We start from the raw sequence: 25334 nt of genomic DNA, 5'->3' as shown, positions 1-25334 counted from the left end.
CATGCTCAGTGATAACCCGCTCGTAGTCTTTAAACCACCTCTCAACCACTGATTTATCAAGTGCAGCACTTCTTTCAACATCAAGAGCTCGCGAGCGTCGAACATAGTACTCAGATTGACGTTTAAGAAAACGTTTTAGCCAATGATCGCTAGTTTCAGGGGGTTTTTCGCGGCTATCAGGGTGGGTTTGAAAGTGATCTTCTTCGAGAATTGAATCGGCTACCATACCAATTTTAACGGCGGTTTATTGATACTCCAACCTCGTCAAAGTAATTAATATAATCACATAAAGCCCCCCCCCTGTATAGGAGTAAGCTTCCGGCCATTGGGTTGTCGTTGGAAAGGCGATTTTCCACCTTTCCATCGTCGTCGTAGCCGGCTCTCGGAAACCGCGAATTCTCGCGCAGTTTTTGCAATATTAAGTTTAGATTGATTAGAGAGAGAGTCTATTGCTTTTTCAATCTCAATCTCTATCTCTTTATTGGTTTTAGGCATGGTGGGCGGCGTGGTAGAGGATGAAAATCAAAATGACAAAATTGAAAAAAAACGACGTTTGGGTGATCCCCTACGAATGGATGGCGGACCCTCGCTTGCGGGGGTCCGTGTTTTTTGAAAAAAAAATTCAGGGGCCGGTTGATATCTATCCCTTATTATAAGGATATAAACGCAAAACGAATAATAGCCCGACTACTTATTGATTATATTATTCGAATCATAGCAATTCTAGAGACAATTATCTCCGATCGTAGAGGTCAGTTTATCTCCGAGTTCTAGACCGAATTCTATAGGATCCTTAGAATCAAGAGGACACTATCAACTATATATCACCCTTAGACGGATAGATAGAGTGAGGTCGTAAATCAGTATATAGCCTAGAGGTCAGGGCCGTATATCGAATAGAGTTAGGATAACTAGTCAAAGATCCTACTAATGGTTGATTTCGCGGCCTCGATTCTTCCCTAGGACATAACGAAGAAATCACCTTTCTTCGTGGAAAGGGGATATAAACCTTCAATGACATTCGATTAGAAGGACCGAGGGATAGTGACTCCTAACGAGTAAGACGCGGTATAAATACTCTCGGAGTTATAAGATATCTAGACTAAAACTAAAGAGTAAATTACAAAGTTATAATAGCTATAAATTCGATAAGTAAATGAGCACCGACGGGAAGAGGATTTTAGGGTTAGTGACTTGGTGTTCTTTGTAATAAAGGACTAGCTTTAGGATCGGCTAAGTAGAAAGCTTTCACACCTAGCCAATGGACTGTATAAGATAATCGAAAAAGTAGGCAATTCCTACAAGATAGATCTACCGGAAGCGATTCGAGTACACCCTATCTTTTATCCAAGTAAGTTGCGAAAGGCAGCTATAACGGAGCCCTTAGAAGGATAGTGTGTGGATCCGCCTCCACCGATACAGGTTAGAGAGACAGACAATGGGAGGTCGAGATTATTTTAGGTGTCAGGACATATTACCGGAATCTACAGTACAGAGTGCAGTGGTTAGGATATGACCTCGATCTGTAGTGGTATCCTGCCTATGATATGAAACATGCACCGAGAAAAGTACAGGAGCTCTATACGCAGTATCCTGCAAAGCCCGGTCCCCCTATGCGTTTATAGGAATGGTTAGATGCGGATGAAGAAGATCGAGTTCTCGAGGACCATGTTGATGATGACAAGCCAGCATTCAGGGACTGAATGCAGTTTTAGTCGGGGGTAATGTGACAATCTAGACTGGACTGTCTTCTTTCTGCCGGAAGTTTCCGCCTTATAAAAGTTTGCACTGTTTGTCTGACGTGGCAGGACCCCACAAAGGTTCCTGTCTCATGCTTTCTTTCCTTTCTTTTTCTTTCCCCCTTTGTATTTAGTATATTCGTTGAAATGCACTCTTTTACTTGAAGAACTGGCTGGTAACAGGCACAGCAGTCTAAACCCCTTTAAGATTTTAGTCCTTGGCAGTCCATTTTCAATACCAGTGCAATTTTATATGGTATCGCCACAGTAAAAAACACCCCCTTTAAAACCACCCTAGCCACATAGTACTTCTCTGCTCGGCCCCATTTTAATTTAAGAGAATGACTATTTGCACACCCCTTAGCGTCATTTTTTGCTATCTGCACACCTTTAGTCCTTTTTAGGTAAAGCCTTTCTTGGCCGACCATTTGTCATCATTTGTGTAATTTAATATGGTATCCGCATAGTAAATGACACCCTCATCACCTGACTCTTGGCCACATATAACCCTATACCAAAATGCTTATCGGAGATCATGTGCCTGCTCCACAATTCACATCGCAGAGTAACAATTCCACCATACCATAATTAATTTTTGAAGCTATTCACAGATCTCATTTTGTATACTGCTATTGATCACTTAATTTACATGTTCCTGGCCTGGTTTGACTGCCTCGCTCCCCGATAACCCCCCCCCCCCCCCCCCCCCCCCCCCCCGAGAACCCCAGGTAGCTGCCCACTTGTTGAGCTCGGTAAGGCCTCTTCTGGGGTGGCAAATCGGTCGATCGGGGGAGGAGATTCCCATGGTTCATATGCTTCGGTAGGCAGGGGAGGAGTATTATAGTAAGGATCCATAATGAGATCTGTGAATCGCTTCAAAAATTGAGCCTTCGAAGATGGAGCCTTCAAAGATGGGGACAAGATCTGGGAATAGCTTCAAAAAATTAATTATGGTATGGTGGAATTGTTACGGTGCGATATGAATTGTGGAGCAGGCATATGATCTCCGATAAGCATTTTGGTATAGGGTTATATGTGGCCAAGAGTCAGGTGATGAGGGTGTCATTTACTATGCGGATACCATATTAAATTACACAAATGATGACAAATGGTCGGCCAAGAAAGGCTATACCTAAAAAGGACTAAAGGTGTGCAGAAAGTAAAAAATGGCGCTAAGGGTGTGCAAATAGTCACTCTCTTGATTGAAAGGTATCGTTGAAGCTTGCCCTTATCGGAGGTGTCAAAGTGCTTTGAAATAGCATCTTTAAAATGTTGAATCATATCCTCCAACGGAGAAAGAACTAGCAAATCGTCGATGTAACCGTGCCAAGCGCCCAACCACCCACCCATCCTGGGTAGTTGGTGCGCCCCACCAAACGCAAAATTTTCAATTTCTCATTCAATAAAAATGCTATTTACAACACATGTAACCACCATGACTATCTATATACCAATTTCCACTGTGATTATCTCTTGCCACCATTGAAGCTTCATGCTCAGCTTCTAATAAATCCCTTGCTTCCTGGGCCCGTTGTTGGGCTTCCAAATCTTTGGCCTGTTTTGCCTGTAGCCACTTTAGCTTCTTAGCATCAGCATCCTGTCTTTTTGCCATCATCCTATTTGCACATATAGGTGATAGGACACTGCCTTTAGTCCTAAGAAGCGATTTCCCATTTTTAGGTGTATTTGCAGTTGATTTGTGGAACTGAGCCTTCTTCAAAGAGGCCTTTAACAATTCAACCTCTTGGGACAAAAGCGTATTTGCATCCGCACTCCGTCGAATATGCCTCTGAACGCTTTGAGATAGATGCTCAATCTTCTTTAGATCATTGAGGAGCTTAGGATTAAGCTTTTTAACCCGCTCAATTGTATCTGGTGGTGAATTGGTGGCTGAGCTTGTAAAATGGGGGGGGGGGGGGGGGGGGGGGATGGCGTAAGAATCCTAAGGGGGGACCCTTCAGCTTCAAGATCTCTTTGGCGTAGAGGTTTAAGAATAACCTCTGGATCTAGGGGCCAGATACCCCTAGATTTAAAAGATGATCTTGTTGTTCTTTGGGTAAAAGCTTCATCTCTAGCCGATTGAATGATCCGGAAAAAATCCCGTTTTTTGCTTGCACTTCCACCTCACATAACAATCTCATTATTCATCGTACGAAAATGATGTTTTAGGCTTTGGAATGCTGGGCCATCGAGCGGTTGACAGAGATGTGTTGTGTGGGGTAAAAAGAAATATGGGATGATGTTTTTTGGTGTGCAAAAGTCGATAAATTCGAATGTAAGATGGGAGCCATGGTTATCCATTAAAAGAAGCCTTGGCCTACCCTTCTTTACTAACTTAATAGTAGCTTCATGAAAGGAGAATAGCCATTGAAGGGCGGTTTCATCGTCAATCCAGCCATTGGTAGTAGGCTTAATTAGAAAATCGGTAGTAGTGATATTCTCATACCACTCCTCCATATAGGTATTACCCTTAGGTAAAAACCATGGTAGCATCAACCAGCCATCGGCAGAGATACATTCAATACCAGTAAATGATTCCGACTGGCCTCCGGTAGCAATATAACTGGTTGTACGCGAGGTAATAACCTTACGTGCTTTACCTTTGCCAATTCGGTAGCCGGTTTCATCCCAATTGAAGATCTCGTGTGGAAGAAATTGGTGATGCTTCATAACCTGGGTAAGGTTATTAAACCAAAGAAGCAAGGCACCGTAATCCTCACTATCAACCCTCGATTTCTCCTTTGGATATTGGATGATATAGTTGAATCCAGGGGGTAGTCTTGTGATAAAGCGATAGGCCCAGTTGTGGCCGACAACCCGATCTTCACCAGCCTTCTTTAGAATGGCATTTGCAGCACCTTCAACCATCTCTGCGGTAGGTAATGTATACGCACTATCTAGGGATTGAACCCAGCTAGTGAGCGCCTTTTCTTGAATTGAATTTAGGGATCTGGTTATTGTGGCACGGTCGGTGTAGGACTGACGGCCATGAATCCTAGCCCTAAGCTGATGGTATGGTACGTCAAATTCCCGCGCTAGCTGGGCGATATTAGGCTTGTTAGCCTGGGAGAAGGCTTTGACTGCAAGCTGGATTTGGGTTTCCATTTTTTTGGTTCGGTCTGACATCGTGGTGTGGTGTAAAATAGGTACAAAAGTGATAAAATTGAAGATTTTGCGTTTGGTGGGGCGCACCAACTACCCAGGACGGGTGGTTGGGCGCTTGGCACGGTTACAGAGTAAATTAGGGCTCCGAATGCTCTTGACCCGGCGAATCCAGCACTCTTTGAAGAAGATCTCGCATGGTCTTAGTCTAATTACCCTTTGAATCCTGAACCCTACCTTCCTAAGCCCTATCTTCCTAAACCCTATCTTATAAACCCCGAATCCTTCGAAATATGAGACGATGATGAAATAGCGGGTAGCTTTAGTAGGACTGTGGAGGTATAACGGGAGGATACTGGTGCCCACTTTAACGTAGGTGGGCGAGGGACTCTCGTCGAGTTATAGTCTACTTCCCGGTAGGTTGTCAATGAGGATACTCCCAAGGATATTCTTAAATACGATCGAGGACGAGCTTAAACGCTAGTTGATTTCTCGTGTATGGTTCCTATTCCTGGTAATAGAAGACAGGATAGGAGCTATATCCTAAGTTTAACTTAGCCTATTCAGCATGAAAATGACCAGCTACGCCGTTCAATAAGAATCAAGAAGCCAAGCCAAGCCTATCTCGATAGTCTTCCTAGTCGATCCTTCTTTGACATAATGTCATTTAGTTTCTTACTGATTGTCTAGAGAGGATTATAGATCTATTCTCTACTACTACGGCTAAGTATGCTGCTTCTACATTGATATCTAACGACGTTGGTTTCGAACCAAATGGCTGGGCATAAGCTATGTCCTATGTCGAAAAGGATAAATGGCTAGTTGCTGCTTATAAAGAGCTATATCGTCACTTGGTAAACGGCACCTAGAAGGTTATATCTCGCTCTAAAAGCAAGAAGAAACCGCTTACACTCCGCTAGATGTTTAAAATCAAGCATGACGGTACCTAGACTGCGGCACGATCCGCAATATCCGCGGATATCCGCAATCCATATCCGCAAAGTGCGGATTTGGATATGGATATCAAACAATACAAACATGCCTAGACTCGTGACCTCAAGGGGTATGCATTATTATTATACATTCCTATGTATTTTTCGTGTAATACTTGGTACTCGAGGTTGTTGAATATCACCAGGTAAGTATAATTTCTGACCTCGGTCAGAAATTATGGGTGGAAGGTCAAGCACTGCTCTACTTATAGTAGTATACAATTGGAAATTCTGACCGAGGTCAGAAATTATGGGTAGACGGTTAAGCACTGCTCTACTTATAGTAGTATACAATTGGAATCTCTGACCACGGTCGCAAATCTAGTCTTTGACCACGGTCAGAAATTCAGTCTATGCTTTTTTGGGGGGTTTTATGAATTTGAATCTTCTAGGACCTATTTGCTATTTACAGATCTAACTGGAAGCCATCTGGTAACCTTGGCTGTTTTCGAATCCGCCCTGAACGACTTGGAATACTCCCATCGACCAGCATCTCTGGAAGCTCATCATCCTCTTCAACAGCCTCGCATGGTCGTTTTTGAGGTTGTTTTCCTTTTGCCCGTCTACATCGCTCAGCCCTATCATCATCCGAGTCATTATCACCGCTCTCAGTGTGCTGGGTAGCCTCGAGTCCAGTCTCTTGATCCTCCTCCTCGTTATCACTGATAGGCTCTAAGACCTCAAGCTGTGGTAATGATCTCCGAGTTTGATCTAGCAAAGCAGCTTCACTTTGAGATAGATGCTCTTTGATAATCTCCAGCTCCTCTTGCCGAAGATCAAAGTTGGTAGCAAACTGATGCAGCATCAGGCCACGGATTGTACTCGGCTTCAATTGACCACGACGGTAATGACAGATATCACGAGCACAATTGAATAGTCGTTCAACACCAGCACCACTAGCAGGGATAGATAGAATGTCCCTTGCTATCCTAGCTAGGGTCGGGAAAGCTCTTCTCATATTCCTTCCAGAAAATTCGAGGTTTCTGTCGCTCAATTCCACGAGCAAGATATCGTGCAATCTCGTCGTCATCTGGTTTTGTAAGCTCTTCCAATGGCTGGTTCTGGGATGCACAAGCAGCATCAAGATCACAGTCATCATTCTCATCGATGGCTACTCCAGAAGTCTCCAGTACCGCTGGGTCATTAGTATCATGCGTAAGCATCTTCCTATATCGATCGAACTCTCGGCTCAGGACCTCTTGATAACGATTCGCATAATCAATATCGCCCTGCCAATCAGTCGAGGAAAAGTACCGGAGCTTCTTTGATGGAGAGAAGATTGTTGCTAGAGCGTAGATGTCACCATAAGGCTCGTATTCGGTGGCAGTGTAGTACTTGGAGAGCTTTTTCTTTGCTGTTTGGAGTGCCCATAACATCCGTTTCTTCCAGATCACACCTTTATTCTTAAGCTTCGCCTCGGCTGCATCGAGATGAGAGAAAAGCTTATTGTAGATACTGTAGATATTGTGTGCGGTAATATCCTTTGTCTTTGATAGCATCATTGTGAAATCAAAGAAGGGCTTTGTCAGAAGAAGAAGATACTCGACTTGACGCCACTCTTCTTGATCGAGCTTGAAATAAAGATATTGATGATCAGTACAATACTGATCATAGAATGGCTGGAGCTTCTTGGCACGGTTGAGCATCAGAAATGTTGAATTCCATCGTGTCCGAACATCTTGGATTGGAATCAATGCAGGCTCCGGCTGAAGGGCTATAAATGCCTCCCGACGTTGTGGGCTTGCATTAATAAAGACTGCTAGTCCTCGGATCTTCCATACTTTTATTAGTCTAGCCATTATAAGGATCTAGGGGTAGAAGATATACCTTTTTCAATGTATATGTGATCTGGATACTGCCGGAGGTATTGCGCTTATTCTGGAAAGAGTGGGTTTTTTCCTCGGACCACTCTAACTCGATCTCCTTATTGCTTGGCACTGCCTTAAGCTTCCCAAGAAGCTCATTCAGACTCAGCTGGATCACATGCGCGATGCATGGGACGCGGAAGATTGAGAGATCTGATGAATGCTGAGACTGAAGGTGGTCCTGGACACTCTGCATCAAAGTATTGTTGTTGGTTGCGTTGTCTGTAGTCACTGATAGGACACGATCCGAGATACCATGCTCTGTTAGGATCTGGGTCACGGTTTTACTGAGATTTTCACCAGTATGGGAGCCATGAAGAGGCTCAAAGCCTAGAAGAATCTCACAATAATCCCAGTTATGATCGATAAAGTAACCAGTGATAGCCATAAAGGCCTGCTGGAAAGGAGAAGTCCAGCAATCCAAGGCTATTGATAGCCGACACCCCTCTGGAAGCCTCTGTAGAATCCCCTTCTGGTTATTCTGGATTGTTATATCGAGATGACGTCGAATGGTTCGTGCTGATGGAATTGTAAGTTTAGTGGATGATTGTTGAGCAACCTCTAACATGCGGTGGAATTGGGGGTGTTCGATCACTCGAAGGGGTAGATGTGCAGTCGAAATGAATCTCAGAATAGCATCGGAGAGACGGTCTTGGGTAAATGATATAGTAGTGGTACCTGGCTAGATTAAAGTACTCAATGTTAGCTGCTAAATTGTAAAGAACTTAACCACTGTAGTAACGCCAGTTAAGTACCCTGGTTGACATACCATTCTTTTGATAAGCTGGTCGATTCTTAGGCCACTTTTTTTTGAACATGCGCCAGTTTTGAGGTGCGCTGTCATAGGCGAAGAACCAGCACGCCGGAATCTTGGATGGCCAATTGTACAGAGACATGCCTTGCACATAACCTTCGGCTTTCCATTTTTGTCATTCGCAACCTGGTAGAAGCTGTCCCAGATATCCGATTTGCTTTTTGATTCCCATCGAATTGTATTCTTAATATCAGACTGAGATCCATACTCAGTTGTAAGCCACCAACTGACGAATTTATTGCGTACGTCCTCCATGTCATCACATATAGAATCAGATGGATATAAAACCCAGTGCTTTTGAAGGGGAGGTCCAACACGAGTAAGGGATAAGGGCGCAAAAGTTGAACGAGTTAAACGAGTCGGCGATATCGATGGGACCGGTGTTTGGATACCCAAAAAATCAGAGAAGTTGTCAGGATAAATCTGATCAGAAGCTAAATCCACATCCGAGTTGGTGAATGAGAACTGTGATTGAGACATTGAGAAGTTAACAATTATAATATATAGTGTAGTAGGGTGCTTAAAAGAACAGAGAAGCTTACATCTAAACTAGTAGAGGTTTTCAGGGCCCCTGAATCAGGGGTAAAGTAAACGTACTAGGATATTCTGACTTAGACTTACTTTCGATATGGTTTACCTAAATGATTGGCTGTATTGTATATTAGTGCGGATAATTGGAGGATATCCTGCGGATAATTGGAGGATATCCTGCGGATATCTTGTGGATATCTTGTGGATATTTTGTGGATATCCACAAGATATCCGCAAGACATCGAAACTCGCAAAGTCCGCATTTTGAGAACTTTTATCTCGGGTTTCTCAAGTTCTAGTAGTCAAAACGGATTAAGAAAATAATCAGTAGACAGCTGGGACTCTTAGCTTTTATTTGAGCCTAAAATCGAACGAACTTATCCATTAATAAAGGTTTTGATTTTCCATGTTCTATCTCCTACGAAGTTTATCATAGTTAACAGTAGTTAAATATATATTTCTACATGTAATTTACCACAAAATCGTTAATCTACGGCCACCTTTACATGAAAACGTTGGACTAAGAAAACTACGACACCACCTACAAATACTGTATAAGGAGACCTTCGATACATGTCTATTTCCTAAAATTTCAAAGGGCCGACTGTCGATTGAAGGGGTTGGTTCTGTCAGGACCAAACATGCGTTTATTTCAGTGGTAAGGAAATATTGGTAAGCTGCATTAAGATCATGTGACAGGCTATAAGGGGGAAAGTAAGCGAGAGTTATGCTAGTGCGGATATAAGGATCGATCTGATATCCATTGGAGCGGATATGCCGCAGTCTAACGGTACCTATGAAGCACGACTGATTGCTCGTGGATTTCGTTAGATTAAAGATCTAGATTTCTACGAAGTCTATGTGCTGTTGTCGCTAAGCCTATGTCTTTCAAGATCTTTATTGCAATTGCTACAGTAAAAGGCTGGCATATATATCACATTGATATTGTTACGGCTTTTCTCTATGCTGAACTGAATGAGCTAATTGAAAGAGAATGACTATATGCACACCCCATAGCGCCATTTTTTATTATCTGCACACCTTTAGTCCTTTTTAGGTATAGCCTTTCTTGGCCAACCGTTTGTCATCATTTGTGTAATTTAATATGGTATCCGCAAAGTAAATGACACCCTCATCACCTGACTCTTGGCCACATATAACCCTATACCAAAATGCTTATCGGAGATCATATGCCTGCTCCACAATTCATATCGCACCGTAACAATTCCACCATACCATAATTAATTTTTTGAAGCTATTCCCAGATCTTGTCCCCATCTTTGAAGGCTCCATCTTCGAAGGCTCAATTTTTGAAGCGATTCACAGATCTCATTATGGATCCTTACTATAATACTCCTCCCCTGCCTACCGAAGCATATGAACCATGGGAATCTCCTCCCCCGATCGACCGATTTGCCACCCCAGAAGAGGCCTTACCGAGCTCAACAAGTGGGCAGCTACCTGGGGTTCTCGGGGGGGGGGGGGGGGGGGGGGGGGGTTATCGGGGAGCGAGGCAGTCAAACCAGGCCAGGAACATGGAAACTAAGTGATCAATAGCAGTATACAAAATGAGATCTGTGAATAGCTTCAAAAATTAATTATGGTATGGTGGAATTGTTACTCTGCGATGTGAATTGTGGAGCAGGCACATGATCTCCGATTAGCATTTTGGTATAGGCCGTACGTTACCGACACTTTACCCCTGAGGATTGGGCCCGTGTTTTTTGGTCCGATAAGTGTACGGTTGAGCGTGGGATTGGTGTTCGTCGAGAATGGACCTTTATTCGCCCGAAAGACCAGCCGAAAGAAGGACAATGTCAAGGATTACCACACCGAGGCAAGCAAGTTAAACAGATGTTTTGGGCTGCTTTTTCGGGGGCTACGCGCCGAACGGGGCTTATCCCAACTGGTCTTGTTATTGAAGAGTTATACCGCCGGATTCTACCTACTTTGATGTCCAATGAAGGTGCTATTTTTCAACATGATAATGCGCCTACACATACTGCATAGGTTGTTCGGGATGCTTTACGTGAAATGAATATTGAAGTTATGGAATGGCCTCCGTACTCGCCGGATTTGAATCCAATGGAAAACCTCTGGGCGCTATTGAAAGCTGAAATCTATAAGCTTCGGCCCGATCCCATTCATATGAGGAACAATGACGAAACTAAGGCTATTTTGGTAGCTACAGCGCAGCTTGCATGGGATCAATTAGATCTAGATCATCTAAAGCATCTCTCTGAGACTAGACTTCCGCACGACCCAGTTTGGGTCGAAGGTCTCGACCCAGACCCAGACTGGGTTGGGTTCTGGGTCGAAACCTCATAACCCAGACCCAACCCAGACCCAGTGACTGGGGCCCCAGAAAACCCAGTATAGCCCCAGTTCGACCCAGTTTCTGCATAAATTATGGCATAAATATTTAAATAACATACTGTCATTTTCCCCTGTTATGGTTTCTACATCGAAATGCTACACTCTCTACCAACAAGGCAAAGGAAATTTTAAGAAATAACCTCGTTCTCCAAAGTAATATATCTGGTTCAAGATTAATTACTTCTTCAAATGCTTTATTTCATATGGAAAGGTGGTATGTGTTGGCTGCTGGTTTTCTCAGGCGTAGGATTGCATTCCATTTAAAATACAAAGTATACCCCAAGTTGCAGATATATATATTCAACACACATCAACATAATATATATTTTCATCTACAGAGTAAAATAATTTTTGAATTCATTTATTTCTCTTCTTCTGTTTAATTCTAGAGCTTATATAACTATGGATAGATATCTAGTAAACTTTTATATTCAAAACTACTTACTACCCCTTAATCTACTTGGTATATGCGACTTGAAGGGAGGGTAGGAAGAAATATTTTGAGAAGGATTAATGGAACTGGGGTGGGAATTGGGGTTTGACTGGGGTTTTACTAGGTTTACTGGGTTTACTGGGTTCTTACTGGGTTAAATGGGTTATGACTGGGTCTTGACTGGGTCTTGACTGGGTTATCTCAGGGGTATTTCTTTAGACCCATATAATTTTAGTATAATAGACCAATCAACAAGAGTAGGATGATTTACTATATTTGATATATCAATATTCCTAGACACTTCTACAACTTTAGTGCATTTCTACCTTTGTACGTTAAAGAATTTCTCCCCTTACATCCATTTGTATATATTATATGTCATTCTCATGTTATGTCTCAAAGCCAACTTTCCGACTTTGCATCGTCGCTCTATGGTGGTGATCTTGACGATCTCTCATATATTTCAACTGGACAAGTCACACCATCCGCAAGTCAACACACAATCGACTCAAACTTCCGAAGACCAGATGATCCCCTCCCAATCCCCCCTTTATTGAAACGCGTTGGACCCGACCGTAGGAAAGGGTTTATTCTATACGATACAATGTCACATAACGATTTTGTGGACTGGTGGTTAGAGACTGACTACGGGAGGAAAAGCAAGCTTAAATGGGATTCGAACCGCCATACAGAGATCTGGAATAGCTACCATCAGGTAGCTCAGGGTATTGATGGCGCACCAAAGGTTATGTGCAAGCGCTGTGGGAAGATCCTAGAGCATCCTTATACACTAAGCCCGAACAGCACAGGCAAAGCGCAGTATCATGGCACATCAACCATCCAGAAACATCGGAAAACGGCTGGTTGTTTACGGTCGGAAAAGGGGAAGAAAGCGGAGATTACAAACTTCCTACAACGAGAGGTATATTTTCTATCATAAAATCAAGTAACTATACTAATTTATTATTATTCTAGGGAGAAGTTTCAGCAAGCATACCCTTCTTACAAGAAGATTGGGAGGAGGATCTCCTCCAATTTCTTACTCTCAACCGGCTCCCATTCCATCTGATCGAGCATCCATCATTCAAACGCATCATCAATAAAGCTCGTTCCGCCCCATCCCCTCCAGTGATCCCATCTGCCGATACCATCCGTCGCCGATTGGGCAGTCTAGTCAAAGACCGGCAGCAGCGTATCCTTCGTACGCTGCCTTCTGGCTCAAAGATATCCATTGCGCTTGACTGCTGGACATCTCCATTCTCGCAGGCATTTATGGCTATTACTGGCTATTTCATTGACAGTGATTGGGTATATCGTGAGGTACTACTTGGGTTTAAGCCGCTTCATGGTACACATACCGGCTCTTACCTGAGTAGTGTTCTTATAGAAACCCTAGTGGAGCACAACATTGAAGATAAAGTATTCGGGTTGACAACAGATAATGCATCAAACAACAAGACATTAGCTACTGCTCTCCAACAGGCTTTGTCAGATGATACTATTATCACCCGAATACCATGTCTTGCCCACGTTATCCAGCTCAGCCTCAATCAGCTTCTTGCTCGGATCAAGGCAGTTCCATTAAATGAATCAGCCGAGACAAGGTGGACAGAGAAGCAGTCAAGGCTAGCCCAAGAAAATGCGAAGCAAAGTCAGATCTCCTCCACACTGAACAAAGTCCGTTATCTTGCGATTTACGTCAATGCAAGTCCCCAGCGCAGAGAGACCTTTTACAATCTTCAGACAACTAATATCAAGATCGTTCCAATCCAAGATGTAAAGACACGATGGAATTCTACGTTCCTCATGCTTCGCCGGGCAAAGAGGCTACGTGCTATCTTCTCTTTATTCTGTACAGAGTATGATTGTGAGGAGATGCTACTCAGCGAGCAAGAGTGGCGTCAGATCGACTATCTTCTTTGTATCACCGAGCCCTTCTTTGATTATACAACACAGCTATCAAAGACTCGAGATGTCACTGCCCACTATGTGTTTAAGATCTACAACAAACTGTTTGATCATCTTGAGCGATCACAGGCACAGCTACGCCGAAAGCGTGTCCCATGGAAAAAACAGATGCTAGAGGCCCTTGAAGCTGGTCGGTCTAAGCTTGATGAGTATTACTCCCAAGCTGATGATCTTCGAGGGAATATCTATGCAATCAGTACAATGCTTGCACCGGTGAACAAATTCAAATTCTTCCTCTCCAGTGATTGGGATCAGAAATGGCGAGATACCTATCGACTTGCTTTTGAACAAGCCCTTGTTCCATATCAAGCACAAGTTAGAATAAGCAGTCGTGATCTACAAAGCTCTCTAACGATAGCCCATCCAAGCTCAAGGCTAGAGGAGATGCTTGATGGAAGGGATATACAACCACGAGCCATTACTGATGAAATCAGTCAATATCTTGACAGCGGTAAGTAAATACAAAGAGTATGTGTGATAATAATACTAATATATATATAGATACTGTTTCTGTTAGGCCGCTTACTTTCTGGAAAGAGCACCAGGCTCGCTTTCCGGCCATTGCTGCCCTTGCGCGAGATACACTCTCATTTCCAGCAACTGGCGCAGGAGTTGAACGCCTCTTTAATACCGCTCGAGATATTTGTCACTATCGTCGTGGTAGAATGAAGAGTGAGACTGTCGAGGCATTAATGATGTTTCTTTGTACAACGAAATTTGATATGGAGGAGCAGGAAGCAACACTTCTTGAGAAATTTTTCTCCCAGGATGAGCTTGAGGCGGCAAAAGAGGAGAGGGAAGAGAAGCTCAGTGAGATTGAGGTTGATCCAATTAGTGATACAGAGGAGCAGGAGGATGAACTGGAAGATAAACCAGGGGATGCAATTGAGGTTGTAATTGAGGATAGACCAGAGGATATACCGGAGGAGAGGCCCTTACCTACAAGTGAATATGGTCGTCCTTGCTCGCCATCATTACCACCAACCTGTACACAGACACGAGCATCAGGGAGAAAACGTAAAAGCAGGGAAGATGATTTATTTGAATACCATTAGCTTGCTTGACAAAGAATCCTCAATTATACGCATCTCTTTTACCCTTTTTACAAATAAAATTAGATATAATCAAGTAAAGCAAATACTCAAAATTACCGCGAATAAATGCACAAGTTATACATTTAGAATCCTTAGCATGTTTGCTTAGTTTGTAACCCAGTTTGGGGCCCCAGACCCAGTACTGGGTCGAACCCTCCGACCCAGACCCATTACTGGGTCGAAGGGTTCGACCCAAAACCCAACCCAGACTGGGTTGGGTCTGGGTTGGGTCTGGGTTTTACTGGGTCGTGCGGAAGACTATCTGAGACCATGCCGAACCGGGTGGAGGCTATTATTGAGAGCCAGGGGTGGTATACGCCGTACTAGATAGATAGTTTGAATTCATGGAGTTTTATTCCGGCAGAAAATTACATAATATAGGGGGTGTGGGGCCAGGGGTGTTAAAACTTTTGCGGAGTCACTCTGGAGGAACCCTCTCTCGCGTGATCTTCTTCATTATGTTCACTAGTATCAACTGGTCTCTGCGGTTCGGGGGTCGGGTTGTTCGGGTCGAGGGCAGCGACAATCTCCTGCTCAACGGATTCTTCTTCATCTTCAGGCAAATCAGCAACCGGTTGCTTGCCACGGTTCGTCCGGTATCTCTTCGATCCGACCATTTTGATTGGTTAGATATTGAGTTCGGGTTCGGGTTCAGTTCAGGTCTTGGCTGTACGATGCCAAGGAACGAAAGTGGGGTAAAGCTGGACCGAGACCAATCACAATGATGGTCTGTATAGTCGTACTGCTTTGTTGGAAATGAAAGTGGTACTTGGTATTCTCGTTGAAATGCACTCTTTTGTTTAAAGAACTGGCTCCTTCGGAAGAGTCATCAGGATCTCGTTGATCTCTGGGTCCTGAATCTGCATGTTCTTCACATCGATGATATGGTCTATCTCATAGAGTGAAGTTGTAAAGGTTTCAACCTCCTTGTTCACCCTTCCTTTCTCGTGGAGTCTATTGAAGCCAACGCCCCCAATAGCACTAATGTCGATTGACGGAAATGTCTTTTGTCGTTGAGTCTTCGAGATCACTGTCTTGTGTCGTTCCCGTGTATGTTCATATCTGTTCTTCGTCTTCGATACTTCTCGATCAAGAAGACGGTCTCGTCGATTGGCATCGGCTTGATGGTTAGGATTCGGCTTCGGTTTCTGGAGAATAGCAGTAGGTGTCGGTACTGCCATTTTACTTGCTACATCGTCGAAAGGTGTCTTCTCGTCCGGCCAGATCATTCGGTATCGACGACAGTCCAATAGGACATCATCGGAACTTGCTGCTGTATCCTTCCGTCCACACACATTGTAAGAAAGGTGACATGTGTTATCGGCTTACTAAGCTTCCCGTCAAATCCTCGAACAGAACATTCCTGTCCTATGCTCTCTGCTTTCAATCCAAATCGTTTACCGAGAAGTACACTTAATTCTCGGTTCAAAAACACGTATCCATCTGCTCCAGTATCACCAAGCGCTGAGATAGAAAAAGAGCGTCCATGGTGCATCAGTCTAGTATTAAAAACTAAACTATCCCTAGGACCTCCAATCAACTTGTGCAAATCCAGCGAGTATGGTGATACTTTTGGTCCACCTAGGTAGGAGACTTGACCTAGGCATCGGCTTTTCCCTGATCGTTGTCTTCTCCATTGTCGAGTTCAATGATACGGGGAGAAGGGTGGGCTGTAGCAACGGTGCTCGCTAGTCTCTTCTTCGGACAGTCACGAGTCATATGTCCTTGCTCCTTGCAGTTAAAGCATCGACCTTCTTTCATCAGGGTGTCACGCTCGGAGTTCGAGAGTCTTCCGGGGTTGGAGCTTTCTTCACGTTTCACACGAGGAGTGTACGTCGGCTTCGTAGTCGTTGTTGTTCCTGCACTACTACCAAGAATAGTAGTTACTCGCGTGCGGGAAGTAGTCTTCGCCTCCTGCTGGAGGTTGATCTCGTGAGACATACTCTGGCAAGTCTTGGAGAAAGATTCATTGTTCCAAGTTCAGCTCCATACGCATCCCCGATTCTAATGGCGAAAAAACCTAATGGAGGACTTCGATTCTGTGTTGACTTCCGGAGACTGAACGCAATCACCAAGAAAGACTGCTACCCCCTGCCGTTGATTGACGAGGTATTACAACGAACAAGCAAGGCGAAGATCTATACGAAGCTTGATATCCAGCAAGGCTTCCACCGGATTCGTTTGACACCAGGAGCAGAGGATCTTACTACATTCCGCACAAGATATGGATCTTTTAAGTACAAGGTGACACCATTTGGTTTGACGAACGGACCGGCGACCTTCCAGAGATTCATGAATGATGTTCTTCGAGAATGCTTAGACGAGTATGCAGTCGCCTTCGTGGATGACATCTTGATCTACAGTGAGAACGTCGAAGATCACCAACGACAGGTCAGAGAAGTACTCCGTCGTCTACAGAAAGCAGGGTTACAAGTGGCCCTATCAAAATCCGAATTTTCAGTGAAGGAGACCAGGTTCCTTGGATTCATTGTGAGCACCGATGGTATAGCGGTGGATCCAGAGAAGATTCGTGTGGTCCAATCATGGACGATACCGACCACAGTGAAAGGAATACAGTCATTCTTAGGATTCTGCAACTTCTACCGACGATTTATTCAGGGATATAGTGCTATTTCGAAACCATTGCATCGACTAACAAGACAAGATATTCCGTTCGAGTGGTCAGAGAATTGTGAAAGGGCATTCCAAACTCTGAAGAATAAGCTAGTTAGTGCACCGATCCTCCGGCACTACGATCCAGTTCGACAAACCCGAGTTGAGACAGACGCATCTGATGGAGTTATGGGAGCAGTGCTCTCCCAGTACTATGAACAGGAAGATTTCTGGCACCCGGTAGCGTTCTACTCGAAGACTATGCAACCCGCAGAATTGAACTATGAAGTACGTGACAAAGAGCTTCTTGCAATTGTTCGTGCTTTACAGGAATGGAGACCTGAACTTGAAGGCCTATCCCAGAAGGATCGTTTCGAGATCCTCACTGACCATCAGTCACTTGAGTACTTCATGACAACCCGACAAATGAACCAACGACAGGCGAGATGGAATGAGTTCCTATCCCAGTTCCGTTTCGTGATCAAATACCGTCCCGGGAAGAAGAACATTATTGCTGATGTCCTATCACGAAAAGAATCTCCTTGTGTAGACAATGGACGACAGTTTGTGATGCTTTCGAAAGACTGTCTTGAAGAGGGAGTCTACCCAACTCATCTGGCTCCTATTCACTCAGAAGAAACAGAGACGATTGGGATCGTTGAACGGATAAAGGAAGCCAACCGCCAGAGCTCAGATTTAGACGAATTCCGTCAGATAGTGCGAGATGGAGGTAGTTCCCAATGGACATTGTTAGATGGGCTGCTTCTTTACGAAGGACGACTTGAGGTTCCTAATGAAGGAGACCTTCGTGCCCGACTACTTGATGAGATACACCGTCAGCCGCTGACCGCACATCCTGGTATCGAGAAACTGAAGAAACTGGTATCTACAAGATATCACTGGTATGGATGGGCAACAGATGTAAAACGATACGTTGATAACTGTCTGATCTGCAAACGCACGAAAACTTGGCGAGATCGTACACCGGGATTATTACGGCCTCTACCAGTTCCTGAAAGACCCTGGCAGCATATCTCGATGGATTTCCGATCATTTCCGAAGGATCGTCATGGCTATGATGCTGTCCTTGTTGTCGTTGACCGACTGAGCAAAAGACCAATATCCATCCCTTGTCATAAAGATACGAACGCCAAACAGATGGCCCGACTGTTTATTGATCATGTCATTCGAATCACAGGGATTCCAGAAACAATTGTCTCCGATCGTGGAGGTCAGTTTATCTCTGAATTCTGGACCGAATTCTGTAGGATCCTTGGAATCAAAAGAAAACTATCAACTGCACATCACCCTCAGACGGATGGACAGAGCGAGATCGCAAATCAGTATATGGCCCAGAGGTTACGGCCGTACGTTGAACAGAACCAGGATAACTGGTCGGAAATCCTACCGATGGTTGATTTCGCAGCCTCGATTCTTCCCCAGGACACAACGAAGAAATCACCTTTCTTTGTAGAAAGGGGATACGAACCTTCGATGACGTTTGACTGGAAAGACCAAGAGACAGTGACTCCAAACGAGCAAGATGCGGTGCAAATGCTCTCCGAGTTACAGGACATCTGGACTCAGACAAAGGAGCAAATCGCGAAGTCGCAGCAATTGCAGATTCGTCAAGCAAATAAGCATCGTCGAGAAGAGGAATTTGGAGTTGGTGACTTAGTCTTTATCACAACAAAAGACTGGTTACAAGATCGGCCAAGCAGAAAGCTTTCACACCTAGCCAGTGGACCATACAGGATCATCGAAAAGTAGGCAATTCCTACAAGATAGATCTACCGGACGCGATTCGAGTACACCCCATCTTTCATCCAAGTAAGTTGCGAAAGGCAGCTACAACGGAGCCCTTACAAGGACAACATGTGGATCCGCCTCCGCCGATACAGGTTGGAGAGACAGACGAGTGGGAGGTCGAGAAGATTTTAGATGTCAGGACACATTACAGGAAGCTACAGTACAGAGTGCAGTGGTTAGGACATGACCTCGATCTGCAGTGGTATCCTGCCTGTGATATGAAACATGCACCGAGAAAAGCACAGGAGTTCCATGCGCAGTATCCTGCAAAGCCCGGTCCCCCTATGCGTTTACAGGAATGGTTAGATGCAGATGAAGAAGATCGAGTTCTCGAGGACCATGTTGATGATGACAAGCCAGCATTCAGGGACTGAATGCAGTTTTAGTCGGGGGTTATGTGACGATCTAGGAGGATTTCTGCCGGAAGTTTCCGTCTTGACGATGTTTGCATTGTTTGATTGTTGGATCGTGACAGGACCCCATAAATGGTTCCTGTCTCGCAGGTTTCTTTCTTTCTTTCTTCTTCTTTCTCGGTACTTAGTATTCTCGTTGAAATGCACTCTTTTGTTTAAAGAACTGGCTGGTAACATCTATCAGAATCAGTGGAGTGGTCTAACTGGAAGGCATTAGGCAAGAATCTCTGGAGGAGAAGCTGACTCGCAGAGGGTGGGTCAGGTTTCGGCCTGATAGGGGGTATCGGTAACTATAGTTAGTTAACGAAGATAATCTACCTAAAATCAGATAGTTTTAAAAGAGGTTAGATAAGGTGTTAATCCTATCTTCTTTTAGTGAAACACTCTGATTTATATGGTTAAAAAACCACACCGAGTATCTACACTATAGTGCGACGTAGTACACTAAAAGTGGTTAAACTAGGGGTTCGAGGGTTACGTTACACAATAACCTCGAAAGTAACGGCGCTTATAACCTAAGAGATATAGCAATCAATCTATAAATGAAGCTATAGATTTAAATGGAAATCTCTGGATGCGTGGTGAAAGAGAGAAGCTATCTATAGGCACTAGCTAGACTAAAGTACTAGGAGCAAACATGGAAGTCATGTGACTTCTAACATAAGGGTTAATAGGTTGCAAGGTAAATATCTGCATGTACAAAGTCAGGACGTTGCTGTAAGCTCTATCCAAGGCAAGTAGTCTCTGGTAAGATTAAATTGACATGACAAGCATGGTATTGGATGAATTAGTAGGAAGGATTCCAGGAATTTTGCGCCAGCCGGGATAGGTACACCTTGGCATTCTCGTATACCAGGAAGGTCACCCATGTGCTTGGAAGTACCCGGAACAGATTTGGACCAAGACCCTTATAGAAACCTGCGATGCCTTCTTGGGCCCATATCTGGGAAAAGACATCGATGGCCCCCCGGTAGATGAGATGGGCCTCGTAAGTTTGCAACCGGGACCTAACTACTTGGTAAGGATACGTCACACTGCCAGCGAATACTTTTGATAGACCGGAAATGGCAAAGAAATCAAAATTACCCAGCACCCGTTTGGTGCCCAAATGGTCGCTCCCAATTGGGCTTATGGCACTCATCGACCGCAACCTGAAGACTTTCAACTGCTCATACGCCATAAACTGAAGGGCACCATGACTGACGCCAAATAGGGCCGGTATGAGACCTCGATAGAAGCCGGGTATTCCATCCACCTGGTAAATTTCTTTTGCCCCAGATACAAACGAAGAATACGCTCCCGGAGCATGGGAACCTGTTGACAACATGCGAGTTTTGATCACCCAGATTGGATTGGTGAGGACTGAGGTAATAACACCTGTGGAAATTGAGAGGTCAATCGAAGAACAGAGGAACGAGGATGAGTTGGACATGATATGTGTATACCTGCACTGCCAGATGCGAGAAGATAATCAGACGATGTGAGAATATCCTCACTCTCCTCGCGATAGACTCGCATAGTATCTTTCAAGCTGCTATAGCATAAAAAGTACAAACCCCAACTTGTGGAATTTCCAATAATATTGGGGGTAAGTCCCCGGTAAAAAGCGACACAGCCACCCTCATAATGGAAGATATTTCGAATGATTCGCAGTGAACTCCCAAACCGGGAAGATGATCGATCGACTACATTTACCAAAGCAGGATTAGTTACTCCATGCCCCAGATGGATACAAATTATTATTGACGCTTGCCTTGTAGCCTCGTTTTGACCATGTCAAGGGGATGTAGCGACAGAGTTGACACAATCCCCGCTGTGAATCCTGCTACGGTCTCCACAAAGGATGACGAGAAGCCATCTTGACCAGTCATGAACCTGAAGACGAAGACAGGAAATTTAAACACCCAGAGACCGAGGTAGAGAAAGAGAATTAGAATGTATGGGGAATGATACCAGAGAAGAGGGAGATGGAGAGAAGACGAGACGGAGAATATGCCTAGAACATCGGGTCATGTGACCGTCAAGTTACCCCGTACATTCTAGCTCGGGCTTATAGTCTGGCATGTGCTCGACACACATTAACATCTGTCCTTTCTAAACAAGTGTGTATTTATGCGAAGCTCTGTGTCTGCTCCGAATTATCCTAGTATTACAGCAATTTTATGCCAAAGCGGATAAATGTTTGGGCAAAAACTTAAAAATACAAAATCATCCAGCTTCCACAAGCTTCAAAAACTGATATCCAGATATTCAAGCCCATCATCCCTCATAGAAGGAATAGCCAGAAGGTCGTTCAAAGATACTGCGCCATATCCATCCCATCCACATATCCTGTCTCATTCCTCCAGCAAACGAGTAGTTGCGCATAGTCTACGCAAGAGGCGAGAACAATCTAGGCACCAAGTTAGTCATAACAGCTGGAACGTAAGGAGTTTGGAGCGTACCTGAACAAAGTCGGCTTGGGCTCACTATAGGTGTAGCCTGGTTTTTTTGTTAACTTTTTGTATTGAAAACGCCAAAGAGTTTTGCATGTACATACCCAGGTAGACGATCAGAGGCAAGTACCCGCTAGATGGTTATCGCCGGTCAGCTCGGAGGATGGCTTGAAAGGTGCTATGAGGCTCACTAGTGAATCGCAACCCGAGAAATGTCAATGACCTTTGAGATGCGCTCCTAAATAGATTCAAAAGAGAGAATTAAAAACCCAGTCTCAAGGAGGATCGCGATTGCGACTAACCTTAGTCTCCTCGGAGAATTGAACCATTGTGAATTTATGAAAGTGAATTTGAGGAGGGCTTCAAGGAGATCAAGGAGAATAGATTGAAATTGGTTTGAAGTTGACCCAAGTGAACAAGTGGGAGGTGTGGTTGATGGATGAAGCGGCAACAAGGAGGACTTGCGGAATCAAAAGTTTTCGGAAAAGGTCACTGATCTTCCCTCAGCTCCCTGGCTTTCCTTCACTTCAACACTTTCACACCTCATCACCTCTCCATTTCTCCTTAACTTATTCTAAAATTGTTGTTCTACAGTTTTAAGATAAGGAATTCCACAGACTGTTGACTTAACTGGGATTTTCTCCGTCCTCTTCTTTCAGGGAGAGCTTTTTTCCTCCCCTCTCCCCAACTATTCCACTGGCGCAATGTCTAACGCAAGGCACTGGTAAGGCCCCCTTTTCTCATCACAGGATACTTTGATACTAAATCAACCCAGGGAACAAGACAAAGAGGCAACCGTGTACATCGGAAACCTTGATGAACGGGTCTCGGACAGCCTAGTATGGGAATTGATGCTGCAGGCTGGGCGCATCGTCAATGTCCATCTGCCTAAAGACCGGGTCACGCAGTTACACCAGGGGTATGGATTTGTCGAGTTCATCAGCGAGGAAGATGCCGAATATGCATCAAAGATCATGAATGGAATCCGGCTCCATGGCAAGCCTATTCGTGTTAACAAGGCATCAGCTGATAAACAAAAGGCCGTGGAAATTGGTGCAGAGCTGTTTGTGGGTAATCTCGATCCTATGGTTGCCGAGCAGGTTCTGTTTGATACGTTCAGCCGATTTGGCAATCTTGTCAATCCGCCTAAAGTGAGACCCCTCCCCTACCCCAGTGCTAACGAGATGGACACTGTTAACAGCTTATTTCGTTACTATCATCGCAGATTGCCCGCGATGACAACAATCTCTCTAAAGGATATGGATTTGTTTCTTTTGCTGATTTCGAATCCTCGGATGCAGCCATCACGAACATGAATGGTCAATACCTGATGAACAAACAGGTTTCAGTACAGTATGCATACAAGAAGGATGGGAAAGGCGAGAGACATGGGGATGAAGCGGAGCGAATGTTGGCAGCCCAGGCTCGCAAGCATAATGTACAGCCCCCTACTCAGCAGCCTTCGCAGTTCCCTGGCGCTGGTCCGGGTATATCAGCAACACCTGTAATGTTGAACGGCGACAGCTCTCGACCCTTGAGCACAGCCCCGTCACAAACACCTGATCTAAGCATGAATAGGAGTGTGCCACCAGCTATGTCCTACCAGAGCGCACCCCCTCCAATGCCCTACCAAACCGTTCCCCTTCCAAACCGACACGTTCCACCCCCCGTCGCTTCACTCCATACCCCACCTCCTGGGCTTCCGGCCCGGCCTCCGCCTTCTCAAGCTGGCTATGGCGGCCCACAGTCCTTTTTACCACCTGGATTCAATGGTGCAGGCCAGCCACCCTTCGTCCCACAGGCTGCAGCTCCCCCTGGGTTTGGGCCGCCTGGATTTGGCCTTCCAACTGGGGCCCCTTCATTGCCACCAGGATTCCAACAGCCCGGATACGGGGGCAGTCGGTGATTCCCAGTGGCTTTCAGTCTTGAAAGCCTCTTTCGTCCCCGAAGCTATGTCCTTGTCACTAAGGGAGGTGTGGAATTTTTTTTTGACATGATTTGACGACTCAAAGACCAAACAGCTGGTCTATGTGTTTGATGTTCTCATTTTGCTTGGCTACTTTGAACAAATTAACGGGGGGCTGGATCAAGCTGTGCCTTGGCGCCGACTGGCTGGTGGCAGCGCTGGATGGTCATATGTAATAACAAGTGTCTATTGGACACGGAAAAAACAGACAGACTTGTTGTATCTTTGATACCACGTCAACTTAATAGGTTTCAATTGCCAAGGATCATTCACAGACAAGACATCCACCGGCCGAAGTGGTTAACTCTAGTACCACAAGTGCCCCAGTAGCACAGATGAGATTTTACTAGGTAAACACGTGATCTTTAGCAATATTTCCCCTCTGACAGTGACCAAGGAAACACTTTACGACTGGTGACGTGGTTGTAGGTTAATCACGAAAAAGAGATAAATTTGGGGTCCCTTGGCTGGCCGTCAGGTCCGATGTTATTGTTTGCAAATCGTTGCTCAGTGTATATCCGCCGTGCTTCATCAAAATTGACCTTTTGACTCTTCATAATTTTGATCACTTGGGCCTTTGCTTCTTGATCCAAGCCAGCCCTTGAATCCCCGTCTGCAAGGTTGGCAGTAATGTCGAATTGTGATGAGCTCAGACCGGCCTCGAGATCAGCGGTAAAACTAGAGGGAAGGCGGTGATAGAGATAACCAGGCACTTGGATTAATGGCATCCATCGTGACCGAGTGAGGTATAACGCTTTAGTGCAATTAGAACCAAATAAATAATGAATGGTTGCTTTGCTTCCTTTGGATTTGGAAGGAGTTTTGACCTACCTGTCCCACCGATAATAACTGTAAAGAGTAGGAAATAAAAGAGAATGTAAGTCATGATGATGAGTGATACCGGCAAAGATTCCGGCGTGTAGTAGTAACGTAGTATAGACCTTCTGTGATGTTGCTGTATAAGATGAAATTGGCGCCCTTCAGAGAACTTCACCAAAGAAGAACTGTAGATGACGTGTCTCACCAGGCAATAAGCCGTTGATGAAGAAGGCATAGAATGATTAGAGTGGTTATGAAGGAGAGTTTTGGAGGGTAACGTCAGCATCGCGTTGATACTATTGGCTGCCTGGAGGTCGCCGGAAGCTGTTAATTACTGCTTTAGTAAACAGGCATCCAGGCATCCA

General features: G+C 44.6%; 5 protein-coding genes across 5 annotated transcripts; 2 read left to right on the top strand and 3 right to left on the bottom strand.

Annotated features, from left to right (window-relative positions):
• Positions 1 to 6762: 6762 nt before the first annotated feature.
• Positions 6763 to 7894, bottom strand: Pdw03_0406 (uncharacterized protein; the record flags this gene model as incomplete). Its single annotated transcript, XM_066099594.1, has 3 exons — positions 6763 to 7062; positions 7591 to 7605; positions 7661 to 7894. The coding sequence occupies 3 exons, from the start codon at positions 7892 to 7894 to the stop codon at positions 6763 to 6765; spliced, it is 549 nt and encodes a 182-aa protein (XP_065957321.1).
• Positions 7895 to 14204: 6310 nt separating this feature from the next.
• Pdw03_0405 (HAT dimerization) lies at positions 14205 to 14875 on the top strand (the record flags this gene model as incomplete). Its single annotated transcript, XM_066099593.1, has 3 exons — positions 14205 to 14271; positions 14322 to 14332; positions 14588 to 14875. The coding sequence occupies 3 exons, from the start codon at positions 14205 to 14207 to the stop codon at positions 14873 to 14875; spliced, it is 366 nt and encodes a 121-aa protein (XP_065957320.1).
• Positions 14876 to 20536: 5661 nt separating this feature from the next.
• Pdw03_0404 (Mitochondrial substrate carrier) lies at positions 20537 to 21620 on the bottom strand (the record flags this gene model as incomplete). Its single annotated transcript, XM_014682109.2, has 3 exons — positions 20537 to 21126; positions 21195 to 21434; positions 21503 to 21620. The coding sequence occupies 3 exons, from the start codon at positions 21618 to 21620 to the stop codon at positions 20537 to 20539; spliced, it is 948 nt and encodes a 315-aa protein (XP_014537595.2).
• Positions 21621 to 22888: 1268 nt separating this feature from the next.
• Positions 22889 to 24090, top strand: Pdw03_0403 (Splicing factor 3b subunit 4; the record flags this gene model as incomplete). The annotated part of the gene is made up of 3 exons (XM_066099592.1): positions 22889 to 22908; positions 22960 to 23335; positions 23410 to 24090. 3 exons carry the CDS (start codon positions 22889 to 22891, stop codon positions 24088 to 24090), a joined length of 1077 nt encoding a protein of 358 aa, XP_065957319.1.
• Positions 24091 to 24584: 494 nt separating this feature from the next.
• Pdw03_0402 (UPF0357 protein) lies at positions 24585 to 25036 on the bottom strand (the record flags this gene model as incomplete). Its single annotated transcript, XM_066099591.1, has 2 exons — positions 24585 to 24904; positions 24982 to 25036. The coding sequence occupies 2 exons, from the start codon at positions 25034 to 25036 to the stop codon at positions 24585 to 24587; spliced, it is 375 nt and encodes a 124-aa protein (XP_065957318.1).
• Between the last annotated feature and the right edge of the window lie 298 nt (positions 25037 to 25334).

Source organism: Penicillium digitatum, chromosome 4 (genome assembly GCF_016767815.1).
Source record: "Penicillium digitatum chromosome 4, complete sequence".
NCBI classification, from domain to species: domain Eukaryota; kingdom Fungi; phylum Ascomycota; class Eurotiomycetes; order Eurotiales; family Aspergillaceae; genus Penicillium; species Penicillium digitatum.
This window is presented reverse-complemented; position numbering and strand designations above follow the sequence as displayed.